The sequence below is a fragment of the Thamnophis elegans genome, chromosome 9, assembly GCF_009769535.1.
Source record: "Thamnophis elegans isolate rThaEle1 chromosome 9, rThaEle1.pri, whole genome shotgun sequence".
NCBI lineage: Eukaryota > Metazoa > Chordata > Lepidosauria > Squamata > Colubridae > Thamnophis > Thamnophis elegans.
In genome coordinates, this window is record NC_045549.1 from 11,116,502 (window position 1) to 11,131,487 (window position 14,986).

General features: G+C 39.1%; 1 protein-coding gene across 5 annotated transcripts in view; it reads right to left on the reverse strand.

Annotated features, from left to right (window-relative positions):
- The window catches only part of LIN54 (lin-54 DREAM MuvB core complex component), a 35,296-nt gene extending 20,341 nt beyond the window's left edge, over positions 1–14,955 (reverse strand). For 2 of the 5 annotated variants that reach the window (XM_032223937.1, XM_032223932.1), the window contains exons 1-3: positions 9,552–10,435; positions 2,684–2,761; positions 997–1,715 (exon numbers count right to left, since the gene is read on the reverse strand). In XM_032223937.1, coding sequence (XP_032079828.1) covers positions 997–1,680 — 684 coding nt within the window. In that variant the 5' untranslated portion in view covers positions 1,681–1,715; positions 2,684–2,761; positions 9,552–10,435. Of the gene's footprint in view, positions 1–996; positions 1,716–2,683; positions 2,762–9,551; positions 10,436–14,695 lie in introns of those variants that run through there. The other 3 variants (XM_032223935.1, XM_032223933.1, XM_032223936.1) reach the window with 3 other exon arrangements.
- Between the last annotated feature and the right edge of the window lie 31 nt (positions 14,956–14,986).

The following is a 14,986-nucleotide window of genomic DNA, read 5'->3' on the forward strand; positions in this document are numbered from 1 at the left end:
AAAAGCAAAAAAGCTGAAAGTACATGTTGGACGAAGAAAATGTGAAAAGGAATGAAAACAGATACACAACTGCATATATAAACATAAGCAAAAATGTAAGCCTCAGTTTAGCAGTGATTCATGGGGATAAGTATAAGCGCAAGAAGTGTAAGTCTTCATGCCTATGTCTGAAGAATATTCCTTTGGTTTTGGCCTATTATGAAAAAGTAAAAAAAAAAAAAGATAATTGTAAATATAGATTAACCATTGGGGGGGGAGGGCTTTGTCATTAATAGGCCAGAAACAAAGGATTATTCTTCAGACACAGACATGAAGGCTTACGTTCTTGAGCTTATAGTTACTGAATCACTGCTAAACTGAAGTTTAAATTTCTTCATGTTTATATGCTTGTATATGTACAGTTGCCATTCCTTTCCACGTTTTCTTCACACAGTGTGTCCTTTCATTCTTCACTGTACCTGAACAAGACCAGTCTTAAGCTGGTCTCCAAACTGCCAACTTTCACTTCTAGTAATTATCTGATTGATTGATTGATTGATTGATAGATCGATTGACTCACTTCAGAGAGCTGATCAAATCAGTAAGATTCTGGATAACATGCAACATTAAAAACAATAGAAACCAAAATAATAAGGAAAGAGTAGGATATATCCCAGAGGGAAACAATCAAATTTAACAGGTACATCCTGAAAGAGGCTTACCACCTCAACAAAATCAAGTGCTGGGGAAAGTCAAGTTTCCAAAGTTTGGTAATTTTGAGGAAACACTTTCTGATATGTGCTGCTGCAACCCCATCTCAATGGACAAGTTACTTTATTGTTTAAAAGTAGCAATCATTTCTGCTGTCTTTTAACACCTTTGCTTTAGAACTTGCTTTTTAAAAGTTGAGGTTTTTTTTTTAACCTAGCCAGCTGTCTTCCTGCCACCAAAGAGAATTCCCTATAGCACATCAATTTTATTGCAAAGGGAATAATAATTGATAGAAGTCCTTCTTACCTGCACTGCTTTTAATTGCTGGGTCTGCAGTACGGATGACTGGTTGGTGGTATTTACCAGCTGGCACCCTGGAGTCAAAGTAGAGACACCAATGACAGGTTTCACCTCCGACCTTCCTCCAATTGTCACCACCTTGAACTGCTGGGCTGGAACTTTGGAGTCACTGCCTTGTAGTTGCGACGTGGTCTTCTGGGACTGCGACAGCTGGTTGTGGGGTAGCGCTAAGACAATCGGTTGCCCGGGCTTGCCCAGAGTTGTTACTATGAGTTTTTGACCTTCCTGCTTTATGGCCTGTTTACCAATTTTCAAGTCCGTTGCTTTGTTAAGGATAATTTGATTGGCTGAGAGAGAGACTGGAGTCTGGGGGCCTAGCTTTTGGAGGCCGCTTTGAAAAGAAGGTTGTGCAGTCACACCGGCATCAGATTTTACGAAGGCAGAATTGCTGGTCACGGGGCTAACACAATTGCTGGGCAATGTGACAGATTCCGTGGTGACCGATGGTGTGACAGTAGTAGTGTGATCATCAGCGGAGCTTACATTTGCTATTGCCTCCAATTCTGTTTCCATAGGAATAGCGTCGCCCACAATGACAGTTTCGATGTTCTCGTCTTCCTCCAATGTTATACCTGTGTCCATAATCTCTTCAGGGAGCAAGTTGTTCACTTCTGCTGACACCACCTCCATTTTGCAGATGTTGATGGTAGGTTCAACAGGAGTCACTATAATGAGATTTTTTAAAAAAATGTTCAATTCTCATGTTCGGCCAAACTATGTAACTTGAGACATCAGAGATGTCATAGCTGGACAGCTATATAATTGTGGAAGTGATGTGTTAGCAACTATGGATACATACACTGTTAGCATACACACAAATCTATTAGTTAATAAGAATAGTTACTAATTTATATTGAAAGGGGTTATTATACCTCAGAAACCTGGAGCTTGAGCTGCAAATCAGGACAGTCCCAGTTCTAATCACTTATTAGCCATAAATATACTGAATAATCAACAAGAAGATCTTTTTCAGAGCCACACTGGGGGAGCTTTCCTCCCTTCCAGCATAATGCTTATATTTTAATGCTGAAAAAAATTCCCATCGGGCAAAGCACAGACATATATTTGTGAGTGGAAGATATTTTGATTTTCTATTACCTAGGGAGAGGATGGTTAACCCATTACTCACCCAATATATACCATAGCCAAATGGGAATTAATTTGCTTTAAAATAACCTCCTTTGTTAACAATGTAAGCTTTCATTATACCAAAACACTGGGCTGGCAGGATTTCTGTTGGAAATGACAGAAATGCAGGGACAGGTTATCTCACTCTGTGAAAGCAACTCCTGTGCACAACAATATTTATAGATTTATTTAAAACCTCCCAGTGGCACCAGTGCTGCATGAAGAGACTTGGGTTGGGGCAAGAAGGCCCCCCCCCATGGCTAACCAAAAGAGGCTCTATAACTCCATTTCTACAAAACAAATACGTATTACAGTATTATTGTTATCCAGCTTTACAGAAGCAAAGTATGGTAAAAGCGTGTTGGGAATTCATAATTAAACTCAAGATTATGATGAAAGTAGAGAGGGTACAAAATGCTTGACATGTTGACATGATGTCTAGATCGGACATTGGTGCTACGCAGCAGGGTCACTGATTTTGTGAAATAGAAATATTTCGAATTACCTGAATTTCTTTTAAATTCCTGCTGCTTCACATCGGTGCACCTCCAAAAACATCATCGTGCAGCACCATGTGCTGAAGCTGCAAGAGAGAATGATGAGCTTTGTTATTTTCAGATCCATCCTAAATTGAAGAAATGCTATACTGTCCGGATATTTTCCTTCACCTTTGAACCCTTTTTTTTTTTTTTTTGGGGGGGGGGGGGGTCTCAAGGCCAATTATAGATACACAATGTTGACATCATCTCTAAAGGCAGAAGGGGCCTGAATAGGGAACAAAAGGCTTCAGAAGATCCTGGCAAGACTGAGGGGCTTTAGGTTGTAGGGTCTTCTGGATTTGGATCTTTGGGGCTCTCAGTGGGGTTGCATTGCCCTAAGCAAAGTGCACTCTGGGGGTCCTTCTGGACTCAGAACTCCTGCTCCAGGTTCCAGTCATGGCTAGGAGAGCCATTATACAGCTTTGTGCTGTCACCAGATGTGCCCATTTCCCAATGGGCTACTGTAATGTGTTCTACATGGGGATGCCTCTTCAAGAGAATCCAGAAACTTCAGCTGGTGCAAAATGCAGTTATGAAATTCTCAATCATCCAAGTCATGGTTGTCCCAGAGATACTTTTTCCAAAAGGCAAAGTGAATTTCTTGGGGATTTTTTTTCTTTGAAAACATTTCGCTGCTCATCCACAAAGCTTCTTCAATTAGAAGCTAGAAGCAGTTTCAGTTAGAACTGTTTAGTTAGTTAGTTTAGTTCAGGAGTAGTTAACCTTTTTATACCTACCACCTACTTTCATTTCTCTGTTAGTAGTAAAATTTTCTAACCACCCACCGGTTCCACAATAATGGTGATTTATAAAGTAGGCAAGTCAGTTAAATTAAAAAAAGGAAAGTGCTTCAGTATCAGACAAAACCCTTACCGCCCACCATGAAAGCTGGAACGCCCACAAGTAGGCGGTAGGGACCAGGTTGACTACCACTGGTTTAGTTAGTTAACTTTATTGTCATTGCACATGGTACAATGAAATTAAGTGCCGTCTTCAGTGTACATTACTATTATAAAAATAAAAATACAAATATACATCCTTTACATTCTATATCACTGAAATTGAAAACCCGATATTGCACTATACCGTAGAATTCAATATAGTTACTGCTCTAGGAGAGAAGCTGTTTTTCAGCCTGTTTGTCCTTGTTTTATTATCCTGTATCGTCTGCCAGATGGTAATGGTTAAAAAAAAAATCTGCCCAGGATGAGATGGATCTTTGAGAATATTTTGAACTTTCTTAGGGCATAACTTTCTTCTCCCCTCCAAAGAGGGAAGAAGAAACTGAAGAAGCTTCTTGGGTGAGAAACAAAACATTTTCAGAAAAAGAAAAATAGGAGAGTACAGTAGAGTGAAAGGAAGGGAAGGAAAGGAAAAGTTAAAAACCTGAGAAAGTCCAGTTGCCTTTTGGAAAAAGCATTTTTGAGACACTGGCAGTGATGTGGGCTCTAGGACTCCACATGCTATGCCTCTGACCCAGAGCTGAACTGGTTGCCAGTTTCCTTCTGGGTCCAATTCAATGTGCTGATTAAAGCCTACATGGCTTGGGGTCCCGTTATTTGATGGATGTGTCTGCCTAGGGACATCTATCCATCATATCAGGTCCACAGGAGAGGCATGTTGAGGGTCCTTTCGGTCATAAAGTGTATCGGACAGGGTTTAGGAGGAAAGCTTTTTCTGCCACAGCCCCTGACCTGTGAAACATCATTCCCTACAAGGTGAGGCTCACCCCAACTTGTTTCAGGCGGCCAATAAAACATGGGTTGATCAACTAGCTTGGGGAGCCCATGAGAGTGTACAGATATGACCACAATTGAGCCCAAAATTTCTGTTGTTAAGTAAGACATTTAGTAAGTGGGCTTTGCCCCATTTTACGATCTTTTTTGCCACAGTTGTTAAGTGAATCACTTCAGCTGATAAGTTAGTAACCTGCTTGTTAAGGGAATCTGGCTTCCCCATTGACTTCGCTTATCAGAAGGTCACAAAAGGGGATCACATGACCCTGGGACACAGCAACGGTCATAAGTATGACCCAGTTGCCAGGCATCTGAATTTTGATCACACGATCATGGGGATGCCGCAAAGGTCATGCCTGTGAAAAATGGTCATAAGTCATATTTTTCAATGCCATTGTAATTTTGAATGGTCACTAAACTGTTGTAAGTTGAGGACTACCTGTAGAGCAAACTAGACGGCTCTATGATAGTTAATAGAAAGCATTCTCTGTATGTTTTGCCACCACTTTGTTGTTTTATTTGTTATCTTTCAAAAAAATTAATTCAAATTGTTTTAATAGGCTTCCCATATTTTTATTGTTATTATGTATGCGGACCAGAGTACCATATTTTTCGGAGTATAAGATGCATCTTTTTCTCTCAAAAAAGAGGCTGAAAATCTGGGTGCAACTTATACACTGAATGCAGCACTTTTTGCCTCCCAAAACCCCGCCCCCTTCACCAAAGTGGCCATGCATAGCCTTTAGGAGGCTTCCAGAGTGCTCCTGGGGGCTGGGGAGGGCAGAAATGAGCGAAAACCGGCCCATTTTTTGCTCAATTTTGCCCCTCCCCTAGCAGCATTCTATAAACCTCCTAAAGGCTATGCCTGCCCTTTTTCTTGGACAAAAAAGGGCCCGTTTTCATGAAAAATGGACTGTTTTTTGCTCATTTTGGGGAGCCCCCCCCCCCAGGAGCACTCTACAAGCTCCTAAAGGCTATTCGCTTTCATGAAAAACAGGGCGTTTTGGGGAGTGCAAAAACTGTTTTTTTTATTTGCCTCTTCAAAATCTTGGTGCGCCTTATACTCCGGTGCGTCTTATACTTTGAAAAATACGGAAACTGTATCAGATGGGTGGCCAGACAAATGTGATTAAATAAATAATAAATAAATATTCTGGAAACCATTATAAAAATCTGGAGTTTTATTAGCTGGGTGATAGTCTTGTACTGAAACACTTTTAAAAAGCAAAGTTGTTCCCCATCTCCCCCCCCCCTCAAAAAATGCCACTAATTGGCAGTTGGGTGGCATACAAGTTCAATAAATTATTAAATTACTATTAAGAAACTGCATTACTAATACAGATTCAGATATGAATCACAGCACTAGTTATTGCAAGAGCACTTCAAATACATTTTTCGCAGAGAAATGTTATTTCATACAATGGTTAATGAAGTACCTAAGGGGCAAAGTGAGGATCATAATTTTTCAAATGAAAATTATGACCCTGTAAAGATTTGAGAGCAGCTCATCCAAGCACCTATAATAGTTTATTGCCCACAGTAGTCAATTTACAATCAACAAGGGTGGGGATGGGCAATTTTTTGATGGGTACACGTTTTAGCATCAAGATATAAGAACAGGAGTACAAGTACGTGGGACATAATGACTTTTTAGAGTAAACTTCTTTAGAGAGTTTCAGGATTTTCTTGTTTAAAAATTCTTAAGGTTTTTTTTTAAATGCTGAGGGTTTATGATATCAAAATGGAGGAAATTATGCCATTAATTTCAGCAACTATGGTCAGAGTTGACCCTGAAACTACCACACACACAAAAATAATAATCTGGCGGAAGTGGTTCAAGAGCTACATGCAAACAAACAGATAGTATATTTACATATTACATGAATTATTCCATAATTTGTTAAGCATAGAAGAAAAATGTGGCAGCTTGTTTTGTTTATAATGCCTTGGGTTTTCATAACTTCAAAATCGGATGTGTATTTTTAACTGGATGTACCACTCACAAGTCTACTGTACTATTTTTTTTTTATTGTAAAAATTATCCATCTTCTGAAAAACCCTCCTGTTTTTCAAAACCTGACTTCAGAATCTTAAGTGGGAGAATGAAAAAAAATTATAACAAGAGAACAGGTTGGTGTTCTAATAGTTGGCTATGGGTGGGTTCAAATGGATCTTTATTTTTAAAGAGTGCTTATGTTTAGCACTGATTTTTGTAGAGCATATTATCATGTATTGGAACACACACTAGGAATTTTTGAGTTACAGAAAACACAACAATCTTGTATAATTGATACGTGTGGTTATGTGTGTTGTATATATGAAAACAGTCAGTTGTATGTCTACTTACTTTAACATCCATCAACATGGATGTTATTTTTTTTAACTAGATTTCATCAGAAAATATATTTCATACAGAAGCCTCTCTCTTCAGGCAACATTATCCTAGATATCAGACTACATGGACATTTAGTTCCTCAAAGTTAATTATAAATACCAAACAGACTATTTATATAAAATCCCCATGCATAATTAAAGGCTTATCTACAAAGTATTCTCGTACATTAATGAAATACTAACAGTTTGGGTCACTGATTAAAAAGGTTCTTTATGACTCTGTATTATTTTATGACTAATAATTAAAACAGGCCACAGGACTAGTGGTTTAGTCATTCATAAAACAAGGTGTATAACTTCAGCATTTTTAAAAATGTTTTAACTACGATAAGCTCACCAGCTATTCCATGTTTCATGAATGGTTTACATTTATGGGAACCTTATTTAACTTTGTTATAATAAATATTTGGATTTCAGATTTATAGGCCATGAAATCCAAGATTATAGGCAGGTTTTATTTAAATTTTCACTTCTCATTACTGGATGAGAATTATTTGTAAATAGTAGTATCATTAGACTTATATCACCTGCTCTTAGATAAAATTTGAATTTATTGATGAATTCTTCTTTGGACTACTCAAATAACCAACATTTTTTCAACATAAACTTGCAATGTTACTGTAAGTAAACTGACTGAACTTAGAATTTCTTGTAAAAAAAAAAAAACCTTAAGTGAAGAAATTGGATTCTCCAATTTTACATCCAATATTTATAGTGTTCCTGAACTATTTTTGAAGAGAAAAATATGTAGTATGTTTTAGAGGAAATAGATAGAAAATGCAATCAAAGATATTTCCTACACAAATCTTAACTATTGTTTTTTTTTTGTTTTTTTTTTGCTGATTACTTAGCTGGGTATACATTCTGCTTGGACAATATTCCCTTGAAAATATTCCTTTAGCTGCCAAGTCTATGGCACTGAATGAGACTTATGACCAATCCTCGTAGTTGTGACCATGTCAGCATCCCCAGTCACATGACTGTGATTCAGGTGCTTGGTTTTGACAAGCTGGTAAGAAGTTACAAATAACAATAATATGGTACTGTGCCTAACAACTTGATTCACTTAATGACGGCAACCATAACTGCTGCAACTGCTGTCATAAGTTGGTGTGCTGATGCAACATTGCGCTTTACAGGTGCATTGCTTGTGATATCATTGGTCCCAATCATAACCTGAGAATCTATTCTAATTGTGATAGGTTTTGAGACTTTATGTTCAAGCTTATCAATTTCTATTTATTTATTTTATTAATTTATTACATTTCTATATACCACCCATTTCACCAAAGTGAGTCTGGGCAGATAACAGTCAGAATATAGGTTTTTTTTAATGTAAACATGATAATTGGATGTATTTTACTTAAGATTAGCTCAATATTACATATACTGTATTTTGTTAACTTGAGAATCTAATCAAATTAGGCTTAGCATGGTACATTACAGGTAAAAAACAGATTGCAGTGTTTTTGAAAATGTAAAAATATTTTACTTAAGAATATAACACATATGAAAAACAGGCAAGTAATCTGCAGATTATGTTGGTTTCCATTTTATAGCATACAATATCAAGCTTACATGATCTAAACACAAACAGTTCTCCTATACTTCTACCAATGTTTTTTTTTAAAACAAAAAAGATAAATACTCCATCAAACACTGAAAGTACCTGGAATTCAAAACTAAGCAGTTTTTTTCTACACTCGTTGAAATGCCTTATGTTGTACATTAAATAATTGGCAATGCCTTATATTTGTGTTTTATGTATTATTTTAGAACGAGGCCTTTTAAATACAACTGTAGAAGAGGAAGATAGCAAAGAATCCCTTGGTTACATTATCAGGTATTTTGATGCTATCATTTGAATATACCATTTCTAATTATTTTGGGGTATAAAATCATAACATTTAATCACAATATAAATTCTATAAAATAAAGCTGCTACAAAGTTCAAAGCGGTGGAAGAGCTACAGATTCATAGAAAAATGGTTCTACCCTGAAATAAAATAAACAACAATGGTGAGATTTAATTGGCGGCACTTTAGAATTCAGCTGTTAAATAAAAATGTTTTTCTTCCAGAGGCATTATGTGGAATAATTATCATTCGTCTATGGCATTTTTGCCTAGAATAGGACCTTTCCTAAATCAACATCCACAGCCTATTAAAAAAGAGGAGAAAACCTATTTTTTCCTAATAACTTTTCTTTTTACTGATTGCTACGCTGAGCTTTGCTTTTCAAAAGTTAATGTTTTCTTTAAAAAAATATATATTTTATTTTATTTTACTTATGATAAACATGAACAGCCAAACACAGGTGGAAGCTTTCCCAAGTGCTAATTTACAAGAGGTGACTTTTGAAACACACCCATTCATCTGGGAAAGAGAAGTGGGATGAAATTAGTTTTTTAAGACCCTTTTGTGTCCCGAGAGCACTTTTAACGCACTCCTATCCTTCGCTGAACCTGTACAGCAAAGGATGAAGACGATTTTCCTAGGCAACCCAGAGTAACCCAGCCTGGATTCCTCCAGAAAAAAATGCCACCACCACCTCCCTCGCCCCGCGAGTCCTATCCTCCCAGCTGAGTAACCGTGGCACAGCTGGACAGCTCTCGATCGCCCCCCACCCCCACCCCCGAGGGAAGAAAATTAGGCCCCGGGAGCTCCCGATCCCTTTCCCAGCGGCGCTTCCGGGGACGAAACACCTGCAATCCGAAGCAGGAGGAGCCCCTCGATCGGCTCCAGCCTCCGCGGCCAGCGCATCCGGGGCTGCCCAGACCTCTCGATGCGCCCTTCTCTCACCCTCTCCGGGAGGCAGCCGCGAGTCCTTCTATAGGCTGGTCGGTGCCAGCTCCCGGGCGGGGAGGCGGCGTCCCGCCCCCGAGGGTCTGTCCGGCTGCGGGGAGGGGGAGAGAGAGAGAGGCAGCTGGAGGGGCCGCTGGCAGCCAAGCGGGTCAGAAGAGCCTCTTCGGGCTGTTGAGCTGCCGCTTCTGGAATGTCAAGGGCCGGGATAGGATTTCGAAAGATCCGCCATTTTCACTTCGTCATCACCCTCGCAGCCCCAGCTTCGCAACAACCCCCGCCGGCCTCCTCGCCTCCGCCCCGGAGCCCGCCCAGGGAAGCCCTCCCACCGCCAGGAAAGGAGGACCGGGAAACCATGCCCGCCCGGACCACGACGGCCAACGGAGCGGACGACCTGCACCCAGAGACGAAGGCGCAGCCGGTGGGCGAGGAGGGGGATTCGCTCCGGCCACGTTGCTCCCCCCCACCGGTGGATCGGGCCGCCTTCCAGTTCCCGCGGCACCTTAACAGGCGGCCCTGCTTTGCGCCATTGAAAAAGCGGCGGATTTCTACGGGCAGAAGCAGCAGCGTTTCGTCTTGGGAGTAGCTCTCGCTCAGGGTCCAGAGTCTCCGGTTAAAAATGGGACGGAGGAATATCGGACGTTGAGGTGAACAGAAGCTGACCTTGAAAACGTTGGGTTGAAATGCAAGAGCAAAAAGACGGTGTGGGTGCTACAGTTCCAAGCAACAACTGGGTACACCAAAGGTGCTTTTTTTTTCAAGAGGCAAGTGGACTTTCTGGTTTTTCTTCCGCTTCTCATCCAAGAGGCTTCTTCAGCTCCGAATCCGAAGAAGCTCCTTGGATGAGTCTTCAAAGAAAAACCAGAAAGTCCACTTGCCTCTTGAGGGGGAAAAAAACACTCTTGGGACAGCCATAACCTAGAAGACTGAGAATCTGCATAGACAAACAACTGTGTTCAGCAGGGGTGTCCAAAGTTGGCAATTTTAAGAGTTGTGGACTTCAACTCCCAGAATTCTCTGGCTGGAGAATTCTGGGAGTTGAAGTCCACAAGTCTTAAAGTTGCCAACTTTGGACACCCCTACTGTAGAATATCTCAGAAAATGTTTACTTGGGTCACCTGCAAAATTCTCAAGAATAACATTCAAATCAGCAGAGCAAACTAAAGACAACAAAGAATTATAGAGCTTGAGTGAACTAACATCATACATGTTTACTCAGAAGTAAAGTTGGCAGATGTGAAATTGCAGAAAGAATTTGAGCCTTGGATTTCTTTGAGTGACAGGCAGGGCTTCTATAACCCGTTAGCACATCTCTTAATAGTCAAATGAAAATAGCACTGTAGAATGACAAATGTTAAAGCCATGAATGTATTCAAGATATTCTGTAAATCACAATGAGAAAAATTGTAAAGCCAATGCTTTGTCACAAATAAGCACCAGCATAAATACTGGGCACACACTTTACATTAGCAATAAATCTGGGGTTCTCAGTTGTTCCCAAATTACAACAATTCAACATCTGAGCAAATTTAAGTTTCTATGTATTAGGTTCTCATCAACACAATCTTGCCAAGCCATTGGCCACAACAATCATATCACCAAAAACTTTGAAGAAATTTTTGAATATGTTAAGATTAATGTACAATTTTAGCAGTTATAAATTAATCTGAACACCATCGCCTATATGCTACAATAGGGTAAAATTGCCTGATTCCGTTTCCTACATTGGCACTAATTCAGAGGGAACAAAATAGGTCCTATCAGAAGAGAATATACCGGTATGTAGCTCTGGATTGAACTGTGGAGTTCTTGGTGCTCTCTGACCTTGGTTGTTTGCTTGCTCATGCTATAGTTTGGTAATAAAAGTCTGCAAGCTAATAACTAACTTCAGACAGTACCAAGGACTCCCCCACAAAAAAATCAAACCATTTAATTTACATTTAAAACAATTATATTATAGAACAGAAGCTCACAATGTATGGCCCAATGTTGTATGCCACCCCTGAAAAATTTGGGTTTAGCCTCCACATTCCACTCCATTGAATGGAAATAAAATTTTACTTTTCCCTTGGTGTCACCAACTTTTTCATGTCTAGTCCCTGGCATGTCAGCGAAAGGAAAAGTGCAGTCCTTGGACTGAAAATAATTACGCAGCCTTGGAAAAGATTAGATTCTTAATATGCAATTACTATTTGGCTCTAAGTACTCTGTAGATTTACCACAACTTCCCAACATCATTTTCACTGTCAACATAGCAATAAAGTAATTTATCAGTTAACATTCATATTGATTTTCAAATATATTCTATATAGTCTTCCACTCATCCACAGCGAGTGTGCATGCTTTATATAAACCTATTTGTTCATTAGCTTATCCATTGTTTTCTGCGGAATGGATCATTAGTTTCAGAAGATATTACTAACTCTATGGACCTGAAATGTACTTACCAAAAGTAGGAGAAAAAGACATCTATGATACGAACAAATTGAGACTGCTTTAACAACAAATAAAATTTGTCCTTTTTTATATATATATATATATTAGTATATAACTAGCAACAAATATAACAACAAATCCATCTACTCAACAAAATCAAATTTTAATTCTTTTTCATCATAAGCACAAAATGCAGAAGTGATATCCAAATGAAAAACATACTTAAATATATTCTCCTCTTTGAATAAAGTAATCAATTTAACCATTTCTGCTTTCTTTTTCTTGCCGTGGAAATAATATGTATGCCTGTTTGCATCTATTCATCTTATCTAGCAAATCTTTGATTTCCTTTTTCACTCCTTTACTTCACTGGCATTAGGTGGCTGATGTCCTTTCCCCCGCCCACTCCAAAGGAAAATGATAGGCCAGGTATCCCCTACAGTATGTATGTATGCAAACAACATTTATTTTAAACTTTTTCTTCCCTTCCTCTTTCACAAAAAATATTTTTAAAAAGGCAAAGACTTTCCCGACCAAGTTGTTATCATTTTCACAGCCCTAGACATGTTATAGGGGTTTGTTTTAGAAGCTAAGTAAACAATTCTGTTTGGTTTCTTCCTTTCACAGAAGTGGCAAAATTACTTGGGAAGACTGCCCTCAAAGCAACAAAATCCAGGAGTGGATTTGTTAATTAACCTCTTCAAATAAAATAATCAATTTAACCATTTCTGCTTTGTCTTCCTTAGCTGTGGAAATAATACGTATATCTATTTGCACCTAATCATTTTATCTAGCAAGTCGATTTCCCTTTTCACTCCTTTTTGTGCACCTGGCATAAAGGGTGGCTAATCAAAAATGACAGGATAGGTATGTATGCAAATAAAATTTATTTTAAACTTTTTTACCCTCTTCTTCCTCTTTCACACACATACACACACAAACAAAAAAGCAAAAGCTTTCCCGACCAAGCTATTATCATTTTCACAGCCCTAGACACATTAGGGATTTATTTTGGAAGCTAGGTAAACATTCTTTTTTTGTAATATATTTTTATTATTTTTAAATTATACATTTATATTGTATGTGAACAGAGTTGGTTCTGGGTATCATTCATATTAACCCAATTCACAATAACAATATTAGTAATCTCTATCACATTTCTCAAATTTAAGTAATCCTTATTATATTATTCAAACATATATTTTCAAAAAAATGCCTAACTCCTCATCTTTATCTCTACCTGAATCTATATCTTTAATTTTTCTATCTAAACATTTCTCTATTATATATATATATATATATATATATATATATATATATATATATGAACAAATTTAACTATGTTTCATTTATATTGATCTAATTCACAATAACAATATTAGTAATCTCTATCACATTTCTCAAATTTAAGTAATCTTTATTATATTATTCAAACATATATATTCAGAAAATGCCTAACTCCTCATCTTTATCGCTACCTTCATCTATCTTACTTGTTCTATCTAAACCTTTCTGTATTATACATGAATAAATTTAACTAAGTTTCATTTATATTGATCCAATCGATGCTAATATTGCTAATAATCTCTATAAGAAGCTAGGTAAACATTTTTTTGTAATACATTTTAATTATTTTTTAAAATTATACATTTATATTGGGCATGAAGAGTTGATTCTGGATATCACTCATATTAATCCAATTCACAATAACAATATTAGTAATCTCTATCACATTTCTCAAATTTAAGTAATCATATTATTCATATGTGTGTGTGTGTGTGTGTGTGTGTGTGTGTATGTATGTATGTATGTATGTATATATATATATATATATATATATATATATATATATATACACACACACACACACACATCAGAAAATATATATATACCTAACTACTCTTTATCTCTACCTTCCTCTATATCTTTCATCGTTCTATCTAAACATTTCTCTTATACATGAACAAATTTAACTCATTCTTTTTGTTGTAATGTTTTTAATTATTATTTTAAATTATACATTTATACTGTGTGTGAACTCATCTTTATCTCATGTTCATCTATATCTTTCTTAGAAATGTTTAGATACAGAACACATTTAACTAAGTTTTTATTTCTATTGATTGAGATTAACATTACTGATAATCTCTATAAGGAGGCAGATAAACATCCTGTTAGGTTCCTTCCCTTTCCCAGCAGTGGCAAGAAGGCCGCCCTCCCTCCCATCCACCCTCCCTCCAAATCAACCCCGACGGTCAAGTTTAACCCGTCCATCCGCGATCGTCGCCCAAAGGGCCAAAAACCCTCCCGCCCCCTCTCCTTTTCTCCGTCGACCGAAGGCCGCCTTTTCGCTCCACCTGAGGCGGAGACGCCGGGACTGCCTGACGTCCGGACGGCGGCCACCAACGGGGCTCAAGCACCGGCTGCGGTTCCCCACGGCGCTTCCCCAACCCGGGTCAGCCTGGCAGTCCCCGCCCCGAGGAGGGAGACGGAGGAGGAGGAGGAGGAGGCGGCCACAGCTCGGTCCTGTCAAGGCGTTCGCTGCTCGCCGTTAAGCCCACCGCTCGCTCCCCCCGCCTCTGCCCCTCACACCGCGACGCCGGCATCTCACCTGCCGGGGCCTGGCGTCTCCTTCCTCCGTTTGCTCTCCCGTCTGTTTCCCGCCTGGCCGGGACTGGCTCGCTCCTTCACTCGCGGCCGCCGGGCCGCCACCTCAAGCCAGCCGAGCCCGGCGTCAAGGGCTCCGCGTCGGTTCAAAATCACGCGCCTCGCGCCATTCCGACGCCGCCGCATCCCATAATAAGCCGGCTGACGGCGCCCTGACAACCGACGTCGCGCCTCCTCGTCCCCCGTCTCCGCTCCATTCTCCCGCCTTTCCCTCCCTCAAAAGCTCGCCCGACTT